Here is a 16,128-nt window from a genome sequence, read left to right on the forward strand (position 1 = left end):
ATATAAAACATTTGCATGATGCAAATGAAATGACCGTCTCAACTGAGCGACACTTACTAATGTATAGTTCAACTGAATGAGAACGCTAGAGTGGGCTAATTAACTGACAGTGGGGAAAAGGCACTATTCAAAATGTATCTTCAACCAATTTTCACTCTACAGCCATCATTTTACCACAAATTGTATGAAAATTCACCTTCTTTCATACAAGCCTGTCTCAAAGCCAACAGATGAGCCCTTTTGATGTGGAGGCATTTGAGTCAGAGGAGTGCCTTCTAACTGCCTCATACTGCTTAAAAGGAAACAAAGGAACACTTTTTAATCAGTTCTGCACCAAGTCAGTGAAACTTCTGGGATATTGATCCGGTCCGTTAAGTAGCAGAGGGGGTTGTTAATCAGTTTCAGCTGCTTTGGTGTTAATGAAATTAACCAACAGGTGCACTAGAGGGGCAAACAGGAATGGTTTTACGGGTTGAGGCCACTGACATGGTTCCTTCCTCATCTTTTCTGACTGTGGTGTGCATGTGGCTAGGGTCAGTGTCACTACTGGTAGCATGAGGCCATACCTGGACCCTGCAGAACATATACAAAGCTTCAGAAAACAAGACTTGAATAATGAACTAAATAAGCCTAGTACAGAAAATAAGATTAAAGTAAGATTTTAAATTAAAAATACATAAGATTAAAATAGAAAAAAAATGGAAGTAAAATTATCAACAGATAAAATCACAGTAAGAATTACAGATATACAGATACATGATATTACAGTCATTGCAGTTGGTATTCTACAAATACAGTTAATACATCCTGTGTTTACACTGTGATTCTTAAATGGCTGTATATTATAGCACATATCTAGATGAGGTTTGGTGGGCCAGCTTCAGCCAAAAGATTTTTCCCCCTGATCTGTCTCTGCCCACAACTGGCAAATCAAACAAGGCTTGAGAAATTAGGAAGACTGTAGCGAAAGAAAATGAAACATTGGTGTGTGCAGAATGGTGCTGTTTCTTCTTATGGGTGTGGGTTTAAGAAAGGTATGATTATTTATTGATTCATTTTTGAGTGTGTTATAGTTTTGTTCATATTTTTTATGTATAATTGTTTTGTTGCATACATACATACAAGCACAGTAATCAGTGATACTCTCTTGCTTCTAGCAAAGTAAAGATCTCTGCACAGATGAAGTACAGCTAGGCTCGTACTTCTCTGATGGGCAGCGCCGTGTGGACTATGTTCTGACCTACCAGATCCAAAAGTCTGGCAGCGCACAAACGCGCTCATCGAAGTCTGGTGCCAACTGCATACAACGACTTTGCCCGAGAATGAGAAGCAGCAGAGCTCCGCTGCAGCCAAGAGAAGACCCAGAGGTTGCTGCACAGGAGCATCAGACTGACTGTCATGAGGATGATGAGCGCTTTAAGCGGGACGAGTTTGAGGAAAACCTCCGGAAGACCGGACTAGAGCTGGAAAAGGATGAGAAGGTGAGAGTGTTTGGGGGGGTAGAGTAAGAGTTTTGTGGTGAGGGGAATTGTTTACTTGGATAACTTAACAATGAAGACATTTTGCAAAGGTCAGATTATTTAATTGTAACATAAATCAAACCATGCTTGATTTTTAGCTCACATTTATCCCTACACCAAATTAATAAGGGAACTGATTTGCCAACGTAACCTACGACCTTTAAACTGGACATACTGATTCAGGACATACAAAACAATTAGGCTGGTTTGAATTTAATGTATTTTCCCAAGTTCAACTATTACTTTTTAAATTACTTTTATTAGCAAGTTACTTTTCTCAGGTGTACTTTGGAAGTGTCAGTGTTAACCATTAATCAAGCACTCAGCAGTTTATCTTGAGGTGAGAAAAGCTCAGTATTTTGTGCACATGGGTACAGATAGTATGGTGCTTCGTATAAACAGTAAGTCCTGAATGTATTACACATATAGGCCTAAAAACAGCCTAAAATTTTGAGAGTGAAATGCCCCCAGCATATTATCATGCTTACTACTAGCATCCTGATGTTTACTATGCATATATGGTGATCATGTACACTATATTGGCAGATTTTGTCAGTCCTTGAACTGTGGCGACAGCTATGGCTAAAACCAAAAAGAGGAGAAACACAACAGGGACAATTCAGTTTTTATGTTTAGCAATGATATCATGTTTATCCATTGCTCAAAGTGGGGGGTGGGGGTCAGGGGGCATCATTATCTGTGGAACAGACATTGAGAGAGGCTGCATCTATATATAGTGAATTATCCATTAAAAACTGAGTGAAACCTTTCACTTAAGGCAGCATCATTTTTAATGTGGATAAAGGGTTTTAGCAGCTCAGTGTAATAACTGAAGTGACTTGTATCAGATGTCACGATAAATGGCTTGAAGATGTATGGGAAAATTATGGACAGCATTATATGGAGTGTCATCTTCTGTTGATAACATGAATACTGTAAGTCAGTGTACACTGCTGTGTGAATTGTGTGGAGATGGAGAAAGTGCTTTGATCAAAGGGTTTCTGGTTCTGAATTGTGTGGGACTGCTCCTTTATAATTGCTTGCAGTTCAAATTGTTGTTATAATAAGAAGAAGAAAAGGAAAAAGGAAGAAAATGATTTTATTATTATTGTGAAAGCAGTTCTTAAGCTGCAACGTGAGCAGTAGATGCAACACATTGGCGTTTTAAACACATTTCAGGAAAAAATGACTGTCCACCATGACACCAAATTTGGTGCAGATCAGCCAAACAGTGGTGCTGTAATACATATTTAAGCCTAAATATCATATTTAATATCAATATTTTTGTCCATGATTCATGAACGTTATCTTCATGCCATTATAACAGGCCCTCACAGTTTAAAAAAAGGGATCACAAGGGTGCACTATAATAGACTTTTGTGAGTAACTTGAAATATTTGATATCCACATATTTCCTGAATAAATTTGCAAATCAATTGTTTTTGGGGTTTTTTTTAAGCTCAGACGGACAAAATTGATGTTAAATAATTCTTTGGACTTCTGTCTGTTAAAGTCATGCAGAATTTTGCATGCTGGAAATATTCTCTACTAGAAGTGTTATTTTTGGACAAATCATTGTAACTTGAGAAGTTTAGACATTTATTCATCATGAGTCTGTGATTTAGCACGTAACTGCACCTCTGAGGGTTGCAGCTAATTTTTTTTTTCTTAAATACACTTTTTGATTATTTTCCAAAGAAAAAATCACCAATATTACACCTTTCATCATTCATCATTCAGCTTTCCAGCGTTCTTTGAATGATGGATCGTTCTGTCAGTCAAGCTTAACCTTCATCACTTCATGAAGTCAACACAGGCCAGAATGCATTAAGTGAATACTTAAACGAATCATTTTTCTGTCCATGTCCAAGCAAGAAGGTCAGGAAGATGACCAAGAAAAATAATCATGTTTCAAAAATCTGTATTTCAAATTAAATGTTTGTTGACTTTGTTAGAGCAGCGGTAAAGTCTTACATTTACTTTTCTTTGAAGCATGACTGTCTTTTCTACCCAAAACAATATTTTGCCAAAGTGTTGAATATATTGGTGTCTTCTGCATATAGATCAGCTGGTATGCTGTATGAATGTTGCTGGATTCGGATCCTCAATCTTTAGGCTTTCATGTCCTTGGGATTAGCTCAAGTTGGCAAGTTGGAAATTTTTGTCATAGGTTTAAATCCCAGTAGCTCATCAAGACGTTTACGTTTCAGACTTAAATTTTAATGAAATCAAAGTTTTTGCTGTGAATCCACACAGTTTCCTGGGGGTATGTTTGATGATAAAATCAACATGTACTCAAGAAGGAGAACGTCTAATTATTCACGGGACAGATCACATTGTGGCTGCTGTCAACGTGCAGCTATATAAATTCACTCTGTGGAGAATCAGGATGCTTCCCATCAATCAGTGTAATTGGTGTGTGAGTTATGTGGATACGCTTGCCTTAGATCTTGGTACCTCAGGGCTTGTTTGGTTCAGAATTGCATGAGGCTTCTTGGACCCCTTATAACTGCTTACAATTTTAGTTCTGTACTTGTAATTGGTCCCTGTGCATTAAAATAATGGGAAACATAAAAATGATATAAGCTCTTCCCTTATGTGTATAACTGAATAAAGTTTGACAAAGGCTCCGTGCAGAAACATATAAGCATGTTTTTACAGTGATGTCTGCCAAGAAACAAGTCAAATGTGCATGACATTGTCCTTCTGCACTTGGTGATGTGAGATGTGCTAATTTTATTTATTTTATATTTTTTCGGATACATTCATTAGAATGTTCAATTTAGTTTATTTTACTGATACAATTTAAATATCCAAACCTCTGTTGTTTTTCAGAGTACTATTCCTGGAATTGGCTTCTTGAAGATCCACGCTCCCTGGAACGTTTTGTGTCGAGAGGCTGAGTTCATGAAACTCAAAATGCCAACAAAGAAGGTACTCCAATCATTTTCCAGTCCTCAAATTCATACTTAATGTAGATGCAGTGCTGTGCAGTGACTGTTGCCCAGTCCTTTCATTCAGTAAGGTTGGAACACCTCATGGAGATCATTTTGTAGTAATAGCTTAAACTTAACAAGCCTCACTATCACATCTATTTCACAAGTAATTTCCAGAATTAGAAGCAACTGATAGTGGCACAAAACAGAAAATATCAGCCGACTCAGTCCAAAAATACTGACTTTATTGACTGCACATCATCGGAGACGATGTATCACATCCTGTCATGATTTAGACTATAGGTGCTGGTCATAAAATTAGAATATCATGAAAAAGTTTATCAGTAATTCCGGTTGGTCCACTGTGTTTTCTGAGGTCCGAGGTCAACGCGGCCGTCTACCAGGAAGTTTTAGAGCACTGCATGCTTCCTGCTGCTGACCAACTTTATGGAGATGCAGATTTCACTTTCCAACAGGACTTGGCACCTGCACACAGTGCCAAAGCTACCAGTACCTGGTTTAAGGACCATGGTATCCCTGTCCTTAATTGGCCAGCAAACTCACCTGACCTTTAACCCCATAGAAAATCTGTGGGCTATTGTGAAGAGGAAGATGTGATACACCAGAGCCAACAATTCAGAAGAGCTGAAGGCCACTATCAGAGCAACCTGGGCTCTCATAACACCTGAGCAGTGCCACAGACTGATCAACTACTTTTTTATAATCACTACAGTACATAAGTAAATTAATTGTAAAATCACTCATATCAACCATAAGCCTGTTTAATAAACTGACAGAGTAATTGTGTATGCTATTTAGAAAGAACACAGCTACAGAGAGACACTAAAGTTTTCTACACCCAAACCTTTCAACACTCTTGATGTAAATGACTGGTTAAAAAAAAAAAAATTAATAAAATATATAGAAAGTTGTCATGTGACATCAAGAGGCAGTTTACATTTTAGCTCTTGGATTATTTTTTAATATGGCCACTTTTAAGTAGCAGGGTTTTTTATCTTCTCTGCAGGTTTACGAAGTGAAACAAGGCAGCAATGTAGTGGAGAAGATCAGGATGTTCATTCACAAAGTTACAGCTCCTCTCCACCCAAAAGTAGGTGCCAGCCGATCACAGTGTGAGAAATCCCTCTGTCATCCTTTCTCCAGAGAAAAACAACACCTGTGAGTAAATTCTCTGCTGAATACCCACTTTCAGTTGCAAAGTCAGGAGACAAATAGTGTTTCTCAAACTCAGTTGTGTACACATTTCTTAGGTATACACACAGTAGAACCTGTGTATAACCTCTTGGAGTTCTTCATACTCACAGGCAATTAAAGTTAAACCACAAATTTGTAGCTTGATAATTATATTTTCAACTTCATTATGCATAATAAAGGAACATTTTCAACAGGAATTATGAGCTTTTTGCAACTAATTTAGGTATATTAAGTGGTTTATGGGAAGCTATGCTAATGCTGATTCTGTGAATTTAGTTTAATAATCTTTGTCACAATGGAGGCTGTCAGCATCAAGTGAAAGTGCTACAGTGTTTATCATTTTATGACTATCATTTTAGTTTCCCTTAATAATATGATTCCTGAACACTGGGTGAAAATTACCTTTGCACTAGAGGCCTTTACTGTAAAGCTTTATTTGGGGCATAGTGAAATAACTTCATGTTTTCTGTTACAAAGGACGTTCTCTGTTTGCTGTGTGCTGCATACCTAGAGCAGGTTCTGTTTGAGATGAGCAATATCAGGGCACATAGGCCAGTGTGCATCGACTTTCTGTCAGTTCTCTGGAAAATGGTACAGGCATGGACAAAATTGTTGGTACTGTTCCATCAAAGAGAGGAAAAACCACAGTGGTCACTGAAATAGCTTGAAACTGGCAAAAGTAATAATAAATCAAAATTTTCTTAAAATTAACTGATGAAAATCAGGGATTGCTTTTGAATTATATTTCAGCAGAATTACTTAAAAAACAAACTCAAACTAATGAAACTGGCCTGGACAAAAATGATGGGACCCTTCATTTGTGCGATCTGACACCAATGTCCTTGACCTTGGAGTCTAATTTAATCTCTTTGGAAGTTGTTCTGGGCTCTTTGGTTATCATTTGTATAATTTGTCTCTTATATTTGTCATCCACACCTCCAGGTTCGGGGCATGGTGGTGCAGTGGTTAGCACTGCTGCCTCACAGTTAGAATACCATCTGGAAGGCCTGGGTTCGATTCCACCTTGGCCCAGGCCTCTCTCTGTGTGGAGTTTGCATGTTCTCCCTGTGCTTGCGTGGGTTTCCTCCCACATTCCAAAGACATGCACTTACTGGGGTTAGGTTAATTGACTACTCTAAATTGCCCATTTGTCTCTCTGGTGACCTGTTCAGGGTGTACCCTGCCTCTCGCCCTATGACAGCTGGGATAGGCTCCAGCCCCCCCGCGACCCTGAAAAAGGATAAGCGAATGGATGGATGGATGGATATTTGTCATCAATTTTCTTCTTGCGGCCACGTCCAGGAAGGTGGGCAGTTTTGTGGACCTTAAACTTCTGAATAATATGTGCAGCTGTAGTCACAGGAACATCGAGATGCTTGTAGCCTGTACCTTTAACATGCTTGTCAATAATTTTCTTTCTCATCTCCTGAGACAGCTCTCTCTTAGACAGACTCTCCTTAGCTTACTGTTGTCCATGTTCAGTGTGGTACACACATGATACCAAACAGCACTGCGATGACTTTTCACCCTATAAATACGCAGACTGACTGATTACAGGTTAGAAGACACCTTTGATGTTAAACTAAGTTGTGTACTGTAATTAACACGTCCCTGTAGTCAGTTTATTTTCAGTCTTTTCTAGGAGTATCATCATTTTTGTCCAGGCCAGTTTCTTTAGTTTTTAAAATAATTCTGTTGAACAACAATTCAAATTAATGTCTGATTTTCATTAGTTAATTTTCAACAATTTTTTATTTATTATTTTTGTCAGTTTCAAATTATTTAGGCAATCATTGTGGGTTTTTCTACCAAGAATTTTGTCCATGTCTGTATCCTATGCCCTAGAAGATCCTTTGGACTTCAGAGTTCAAACCTTTAAAAACCGTTTCCAAGCCATTTAACTGCTCTATATTTATAAAATGACATAAACATTGCCAATAATGGCATTTGATTTTTTTGGGGGGGATTACGTGGTGAGCAGAATACTGGAAAATGCCCCACCTTGGGACTCCATTGTCTTTCTGAGTGACTTCAGTGCCCACATAGGTGATGATAGTGAATACTGGAGGGGTGTGTTTGGGAGGTATGATCTGCCTGAGCTGAGCTGAGCCAAAGTAATATTATGCAATTGGACTTTGGTGATAATTATAGTTTGTACATATTAAACACTATGTTTGAGCACAGGGAGGTCCATAAGTATATTTGGCACCAGCAGACTCTAGGTCACAAGTTGGTCAGGTGGTGGGGAAGATGCCAGACAGGTCTGGTGTACCCAAACATGAGTGCACTGGAGATTTCTGATAGATCTTCAACTTCCACCTGCGAAGGAGTTTCAACAGCATTCCAAGTGAGGCTGCATTGAGTCCAAGTGGACCATGTTCTGCACCTCCATTGCTGAAAAGGTTGCATAGAGCTTTGTCCATTAAGTAGCAGCAGCACCCGATGAACACCAGAGGTGAAGGGTGCTATCAGGCTAAAATAATCCTGTTGAGCTTTGGGACTCTGGAGGCTCCTGATAGGTACCAGCAGCTCTGGCCTGAAGCATAAACCTGACAAGTCATGGAATTCCATGCAAAACAAGACTTTTGTTTGGCTCAGAGTGAGTATGGCAACTTGGAAAGTTGAAGCAGTTTCCTGCCCACACTGTAGGTATATTGTTTGGATGGAGTGCTGTTGACCTCAACTTGGGATCCAGTTACGCAGTAGAATGAGTACTGTGAGCTCTCCTGAACAGCACTGATATGCCTTCTGTAGAGAAGGCAGAGTCTGGAAACAAAGGGGATGACTCAGCCAGCCATCACTGTGAGAGATGGCTGAGATCACTGAGGTAGGTAAAAGGAAAAAAAAAAAAACTCCACCAGCCAGTCCCCTGACATGGTTGAGATTAGTTACATAAGGCTTTAAAAGTGTTCTAACTTCACGAGTGTCACAGATTCCCTGAGAAGATCTATCTGAGGGTACTGGAGAAGAGAGTCTGTCCATTAGTTGAACCCTGGATTCAACAGAAGCAATGCCATTTTCATCCTGGTGACTGAAGACTGGACCAGCTCTTTATTCTCTCAAAGCTATTCAAGGGTGAATGGAAGTTTGTCCAATAGTCTTGATGTGTTTTGTGGACTGAAGAATGCATTCAACGGCATCCCGTGAGATGTCCAGTGGGTGCATGGGCCTAGGTGTTTTGGTCTGTTTGGTCCCTGTGCAACCATAGTAAGAGCTTAGATTGTATTGCTGGCCAAAAGAGAGGCCTCATAGTGGGTGTTGGACTCCACCATCAATTGCCATCAGTTTTAGTCATAATTGTTATTGGCAGAATTTCTAGGCCCAGCTAAAGAATTGAAGATGATGGGTTTGGTGGTCTCAGGATTTCATCTCTGCTTTTTGCAGATGATGTGGTTCTGCTGGCTTCATCTCTAACTTGCAATGGGGTTTTTGCAGAGCTGCTTGTAGAGCTGCTTGGATGTAGATTGGAGATACAAAACTACAAAATTTGGAATCAGAGAAAAATCAGCTATTTTTGCAGTCATAGCCTTTAATATTTTTATATTTCATTTTCATCTTCATGAAGAAATTACAGCCGCAGACATGTAAACGGACCCAAACAAGCCAATGAAGCTATCTCAGTAGAGCATGACAGGAAAACTGAAGCTTAAGTCTTCATCATGATACTCAGGTGCATCTAGTGATCATCAATCAGCCTTTTTTTTTTTTTTACCCTGAGGACACAAAGAGAACTAGTCTGAATTACAGCAAACATTTAGATTTCATCAGTACAATGATACAGGACTCCGAATCATAGAATAAAGGATTTAGAATAACCGTTAACTGGATTAATATAGGAAGTCAGGGCTGCAAAGGCTATGTGTTTATGTTATGTCAGCAAGTGAATGTGCTTTTAAAGCCAGTTATCAGAGAATAATAATGTCTTACAGTCATCCTGCTGGGATGTATGGAGGAGAGAGTGGGCAGTGAGCAGCTATATTTACTCCTCTGACTAATAGCTTGCAAGAGATATCCCTCCACATTTTCTCTGTCACTTAATGTTTAAATATGAAAACACTCCAACCCAAGCTACTGTCCTAATGTTAAACCTACTTCCAGAGTACAAAATGTACCGTACAAAACTTTACAAAGAATATTCTGGCTTCATCAGAAATTCATTTGATTCTCCCACATTTTGACAGTTAAATTAAATGATGCAATTTCTACTGAAATTAATCCAGAAACATTAAACCAGCAGAACTGTAACTCTAACATATTAATGCTGGCTGATAGTGGAGGCAGGTATGCTGATTGGATTGTCTCAGTGGGGACAGACAAATACTAACAACACAATTACTGACTCACTGGAATGATTCACAATGATCTGGAAGCAGTGCATGAGGAGCATCGGCATATCACTGGGAGGCTAATAAGCACAATAGAATCAGGGGAGCAGAATATGGGACAGGTGGGAATGGCTGCTCTGAAAAGAATTGAGTTAATAAACAGAAACAAAGCTCTGTATTTCAAAGTGAGATAACAGGCATAGACATATTTTTACATAGTCTCCCATTTTTTTAAGGCTCAAAAGTAATTGGACAATGTGAGAAGCAGATTCATTACCAGCTGAGATCTGTTCCCTTGTTTTCATGTTAAATGAAAGAGAGAGAATATCTGACATTGATTCAGTGTTGAATTTATAGTTTATATCTTTTCACAGCAAGTTTAAATGAGGCCAAAAGAGATGCCAGTCCAGATCTTAAAAACAACTATGTTGTGTTTAAAATTATGATAAAAATTGTCCAATTACTTTTGAGCTTCTGAAAATAAGGGACTATGTATAAAAATGACTTATTCCTAAACAGTTGTAAAACACATTGAATTAAAGCTGAAAGTCAACAGTTTAAACCCATTTTGGGAAAAAAAAAAAAACTCAAGCATATATGTCTGTGTATTAAACACTATACATATGTATATGCAGCTACCTTGTTTGTGGGCCTTTCTGCATTCAGTTTTTTTTATTTAATAATGGGAGAGTAGTATGCTCTCTGTTGGGTTGAGATCAGGCAGCAATTAAAATTACAAATTGAACTGATCTCAGATTTAACATAACTCCCTTACACAGAGAGAATAATAGAAAAATTAAGGACAAGTGAGAAAAAATGATAATAGTGGATGCCCATCCATGTAACTTACATTAAAATAAAAACATAATTCACTTCCAGACATACACAGCAGCCCTGAACTTTCTTAGACACTACATATAAGAATTCTAATGACTGATTCACTCAGTTCAGACTTCCTCCCCATTGTTCTTTCCAGTATCTATTAAATACACTATCGTGCCAAAAGCATTCACTTGTCTGCCTTCACACCAATATGAACTCGAGTAAAATCCCATTCTTAATCCATAGGGTTTAATATGATGTCGGCCCACCCTTTGCAGCTAACAGCTTCAAGTCTTCTGAGGAGGCTTTCCCCAAAGTTTAGGACTGTTTATGGGAATTTTTTAACTCTTCTTCCAGAAGCACATTTGTGAGGTCAGACACTGATCTTGGACAAGAAGTCCTGGCTCACAGTCTCCACTCTAATTCATCCCAAAGGTGTCCTATCAAGTTGAGGTCAGGACTCATCCATGCCTTTATGGATCTGCTTTGTGCACTGGAGCGCAGTCATGTTAGATCAGGAATGGGCCATCTCCAAATTGTTACCACAAAGTTGGGAGCATGAAATTGTCCTAAATAGGTGCTTGGTTTGAAATACCTGTGGCCACGGAAGTGATTGGAACACCTGAATTCAGCAATTTGGATGCATGAATGAATGTTTGGCAATATAATATATGTATTGAAAAGAGCACATTTTACAAACATGCGTCAGGGTTCTAGCCAGAAACAATTCACGCCCCGGAGGAATGGACGAGCGAGGTCAGACCGAGTATCAGACAGCTATCATTTCTGATTGTAAACCTGTGAAATTCTCAGCATTGGGAATCAACCGATGGCTAGAACCTTGTGCTTGTATCAGTTTTCACTCTTTCTGTAACTCCTCTGTTTTGTGTTGTCAGATTTGACCTGTCTGACCGGGACAAGTTCTTTGACAGCAAGACTCGGAGCTCCATAGTAAGTATTCATTTTAATAGATTGATGGTTAAAGAGTTAATCCCATATGACATTGATGCCATTATCTGGCAATGAAGGAATCATTGTTTGGCTTATGTTTGTTAAGTCCCAGTATTTTAAAAAATGTAATGTCTTTTGTTAGACCCTGTTCTTTATTATTGATATTTTAAACACACAGCTGCTCTTTCTAAGAACAGACTTATGAAACTCAACAGTTTCCTACTTAGTTTTCTTCTAGGGTTCATTTTCACTTGTGTTAAATGTTCAGCTGCTTGTCTTTACTTCTATTCCCATGTCTTAAAGATAGAAATTGTATTTTTGCTACAGTTTTTTTGTTGTTGTATGGTCAGGTTTATGAGGTACTGAAGAGGACAAAATGCACCAAACCCAAATACCCCATCGGTAAGACATGAGCCTTTTCTGATTCAAAGAATGGTAAATATGGACTGGTTCTTCTATAGCGCTGCTTTATAAACACATGTCATTCACCCATTGACACACAAGCACATATTTATGCTGACAAGGAACCACTGCAAACAATCACTTTATAAAGAGCAGCTTGGCACAAACCTGCTGTACTTGCTGCAGTTTCTGTGAGGCAATTTAAACCTGAAAATATGGATAACAAATGGACTGGAACTCGTGTTTATATATGCGTGGGTAAATGTTTCAAGTTTGTATGAGATGGGGGTGGCACCATTAATAGCAGTATAAAAATGTATATAAATAAAACTTGTGGGTGCCCGGGTGGCTTAGTGGTGAAGCCAGCGACCACATACATATACTGCGTTGGGGTGCAGGCGGCACAGGTTCGAGTCCCGCCCTGTCGCCAATATTCCCGCGTGTCTTCCTCTGTATCTTTCCCCCATTTCCTGTCTCTCTTCACTACCCATAAAAGCTGCTTTGGCCAAAAATGCAAATGAATAAATAAAACTTATACCTTTAGTCTTGCATGTTTTCATATAAGATTCGATGAAAAATGAAATACTTCATGCAACAAATCATAATAAAACAGAAACCACTGGCACAGAAAGACAGCACCACACCTGGAAGGACTCACTCTTTAGCATGTTGCCCATCTGCAGTGTTTATTTAAAACTGGCAGTGATCTGATAACAAATGTAACACTATGTAACAGCAACTATGCATTGGCTGTTTTGTATGAATGATACTAAATATCTCGATAAGAGCATCCACACCTGTTACATTATATATACAGTGAATCACAGGGATCTGATAATCAGCTAACAGTTGATAATGCGCTCTTCTCTGTGTTTAGATTATACTAGATTGTGGCAGAGCATCAAGAACTGATATCTAGTTCTTTCATCGTGTGTGTGTGTGTGTGTGTGTGTGTGTGTGTGTGTGTGTGTGTGTGTGTGTGTGTGTGTGTGTGTGTGTGTGTGTGTGTGTGTGTGTGTCTTTTCTAGATTATAATCCTGTTAAATGTGCCTTCTTACAGGGCTCACCAGTCTGTTAGCCAGTGGTGTCTACACATCTGCTTATCCTCTCCATGATGTGAGTATCACAGTTTGTGGCTGTTTCTCCCATGCTGGTCTGAGAAGAGATGATATTTATACACAAAATTAATTGTTGCAATTCAGTGGATTTGTAACCTGAAACTCCACAAAGAATAAACTGCATCCAGTGAAAAACATATGTTCAGATTTACTCTCAGCTCTCTGACTGATGGTGAGTCATTCAATTAAATTTTTTCTTTCTTTTTTTTAACTACAGCATCCATTCATGACAGTATTTTTTATTGTAGTTTATTGGAAAGTAAATATGCTAACTATCCACATTACACAAATATGAAGGAATGCCTTCATTCATTTGTGCAGTATCTCTAAAATTAGAAACATCCTGTCTCAGAGTGATGCTGAAAAACTAGTTCATGTGTTTATTACTTCTTCAAGATCCACAAGTAAGCCTGCACTCTGAAAGCAATGAGGTACTAAGTGACAGGCGTATTTTTTTCTGAATTTTTACCTAAAGCCAGCTAGGGAAGCTATTATATAGCAGAAATAAGAAATATTGTGCTGAATATGAAACCTGTGTGTTACAGGGAGACATTAAAGGTGTGAATACAGAACCTAATGACAGGAAGGTAAGTATACATTTAAATAATTGATACACTAACACAGGCAGCATGGTTAGCATGGTTAGCACTGCTGCTTCACATTTAGACAATTTAGACCTCTCTCTCTCTCTCTCTCTCTCTCTCTCTCTCTCTCTCTCTCTGGTGTGTGTGTGTGTGTGGTGTGTGTGTGTGTGTGTGTGTGTGTGTGTGTGTGTGTTGTGTGTGTGTGTGTGTGTGTGTGTGTGTGTGTGTGTGTGTGTGTGTATGTGTATGTGTGTGTGTGGAGTCTGCATGTTCTCCCCGTGTCTGTGTGCGTTTCCTCCGGGTACTCTGGTTTCCTCCCACAGTTTAAAGACATGCACTTACTGGGGTTAGGTTAATTGGCCACTCTAAATTGCCCATAGATGTGAATGAGAGTGTGGATGGTTGTCTGTCTCTCTGTGTTGGTCCTGCGACAGGCTGGCGGCCTGTACAGGGTGTACCCTGCTTCTCGCCCTATGTCAGCTGGGATAGGCTCCAGCCCCCCCCGCAAAAACCAATTGCAATTCACATAATTTTACACTGTAGTGTCAGATTGTTAGATTTTATATTCTTTATAATGCATTTAGTTGTAGTATGTCTTAGCACAGAGTCCTGCATGGTTAATGCTATCACCTCAAAGCAAGAAGCTCCTGGATCCTGAGAATCTGCCAACCCTCTGTGACCTTTGAACCTTGCATGTTCTTTTTGTGCCTGTGTGGGTTCTGTCTGTACTCCAGCTTCCTCCCACATTCCAAAGTCACATGTTAGGTTAATTGGTGATTCTAAATTGGCTGTAGGTGTAAATATGAGTGTGAATATGAGCCTGTCTTGTTCTGTCAGCCTAGCCATGTAATAGGCAACAATAACATTTCATCAGCATAAATAATTTAAAACTGACATAATCTTCAGAAAATTGCCTTTCTTTAATATATAGTATTTGATACATTTATTGACTCCTGCTTCTGTTCACAGCTGCTGTATGAGCAGTGGGCCAACTACAGTGTCTTCTACAAATACCAGCCCCTTGGGCTTATAAGGTGAGAGCTATAGCTGGCCTAAATTTGCTGGTAGGAAATACAGTGATACAGAGCATCTTAGTCAGGACAAAGAAGGCAGGTATTTACTTTCATGGGTTATTTTGAACTAAATGTACAAGAGTGTAAAACCACAATTTCTTTATCTTCTGGCTTAAATTAGGGAAAACCAAAAGATGTCATACTACAGTCATTATAAGTCTCACTCAGGACTAAAAAAAACTTCTGCAATTGCAAGAAATTAGCAGGGTTATAATAGTAAAAACACGTCAGAAATGAGAGGGAAAAAACTAGAGTATGAGCAAATGCAGTGGAAACTCTCACACTGAGTTGAAATGAGAAGTGTGCACCTAAATAACACGCACCTTTGCTGTGACCACTATCAAACAGCTAATAATGCATTGCTAATGTCAGATAAAGCTTGTCCCAGATTACCAGCTCCAAGAAGGTAACTCCACCCTGCAAGGCCTGGTTCCTTAGTGCCTGAATCAGTGTTCAGAGAGCTCTCTGATGTTCATCAGAATGGTCTTTTAAATTGTGACCTTAATATTGACATACATGACCTGTACATGGACCATTAAGTTAACCTATCACAGTTATTTTGACAGTGATGGATTTGACACTGATGTGTCCTCTGTGACTCCAGGAAGTATTTTGGGGAAAAAATTGGACTTTATTTTGCCTGGTTGGGAGTCTATACCCAGATGCTCATCCCGGCTGCCATCATTGGAGTGATTGTATTTCTCTATGGCTGTGCTACTGTGGATGACGACATACCTAGGTACGTTGGACACATTTTTTTAAAGCCTTTATTCTGATAGGACAGTGGAGAGAAGGCAGGAACACTAAGACACTAAGGAAGCGGTTACTGATGAAAATTCCCCACACGTTGACCCCATCCAAGGTGCTGTTGCTTGATTTGAAAGACAGCATGTGTAGTTCTCCACATTTGTTTTAACATTTTTTTCAGGTTTCTCCACCTTTTTGCTATAGAATAATTTCCCATCCATTCCTGTTTTGTTAGCATGGAAATTTGTGATCCAAGGAACAACATTACCATGTGTCCACTTTGCGACAAAGCCTGCAGCTACTGGAAGCTGGTGACAGCGTGTGGTACAGCCCGAGCCAGTCACCTGTTTGACAACACAGCCACTGTGTTTTTCTCCATCTTCATGGCTCTATGGGGTAAGGACACATTCAACTGTGCTGTTCAAATATGTACCA

General features: G+C 39.2%; 1 protein-coding gene across 7 annotated transcripts in view; it reads left to right on the forward strand.

The window, feature by feature from the left end:
• The window catches only part of ano1a (anoctamin 1, calcium activated chloride channel a), a 58,208-nt gene that overhangs the window by 12,361 nt on the left and 29,719 nt on the right, over positions 1 to 16,128 (forward strand). For all 7 annotated transcript variants that reach the window (XM_030725138.1, XM_030725134.1, XM_030725139.1 and 4 more), the window contains 10 exons: positions 1,158 to 1,481; positions 4,356 to 4,454; positions 5,484 to 5,635; positions 11,715 to 11,769; positions 12,120 to 12,171; positions 13,232 to 13,287; positions 13,835 to 13,876; positions 14,843 to 14,907; positions 15,551 to 15,685; positions 15,929 to 16,089. In XM_030725138.1, the coding sequence (XP_030580998.1) occupies positions 1,158 to 1,481; positions 4,356 to 4,454; positions 5,484 to 5,635; positions 11,715 to 11,769; positions 12,120 to 12,171; positions 13,232 to 13,287; positions 13,835 to 13,876; positions 14,843 to 14,907; positions 15,551 to 15,685; positions 15,929 to 16,089 (1,141 nt within the window). The remainder of the gene's footprint in view (positions 1 to 1,157; positions 1,482 to 4,355; positions 4,455 to 5,483; positions 5,636 to 11,714; positions 11,770 to 12,119; positions 12,172 to 13,231; positions 13,288 to 13,834; positions 13,877 to 14,842; positions 14,908 to 15,550; positions 15,686 to 15,928; positions 16,090 to 16,128) is intronic.

The sequence above is a fragment of the Archocentrus centrarchus genome, unplaced genomic scaffold (genome assembly GCF_007364275.1).
Source record: "Archocentrus centrarchus isolate MPI-CPG fArcCen1 unplaced genomic scaffold, fArcCen1 scaffold_48_ctg1, whole genome shotgun sequence".
NCBI classification, from domain to species: Eukaryota; Metazoa; Chordata; class Actinopteri; order Cichliformes; family Cichlidae; genus Archocentrus; species Archocentrus centrarchus.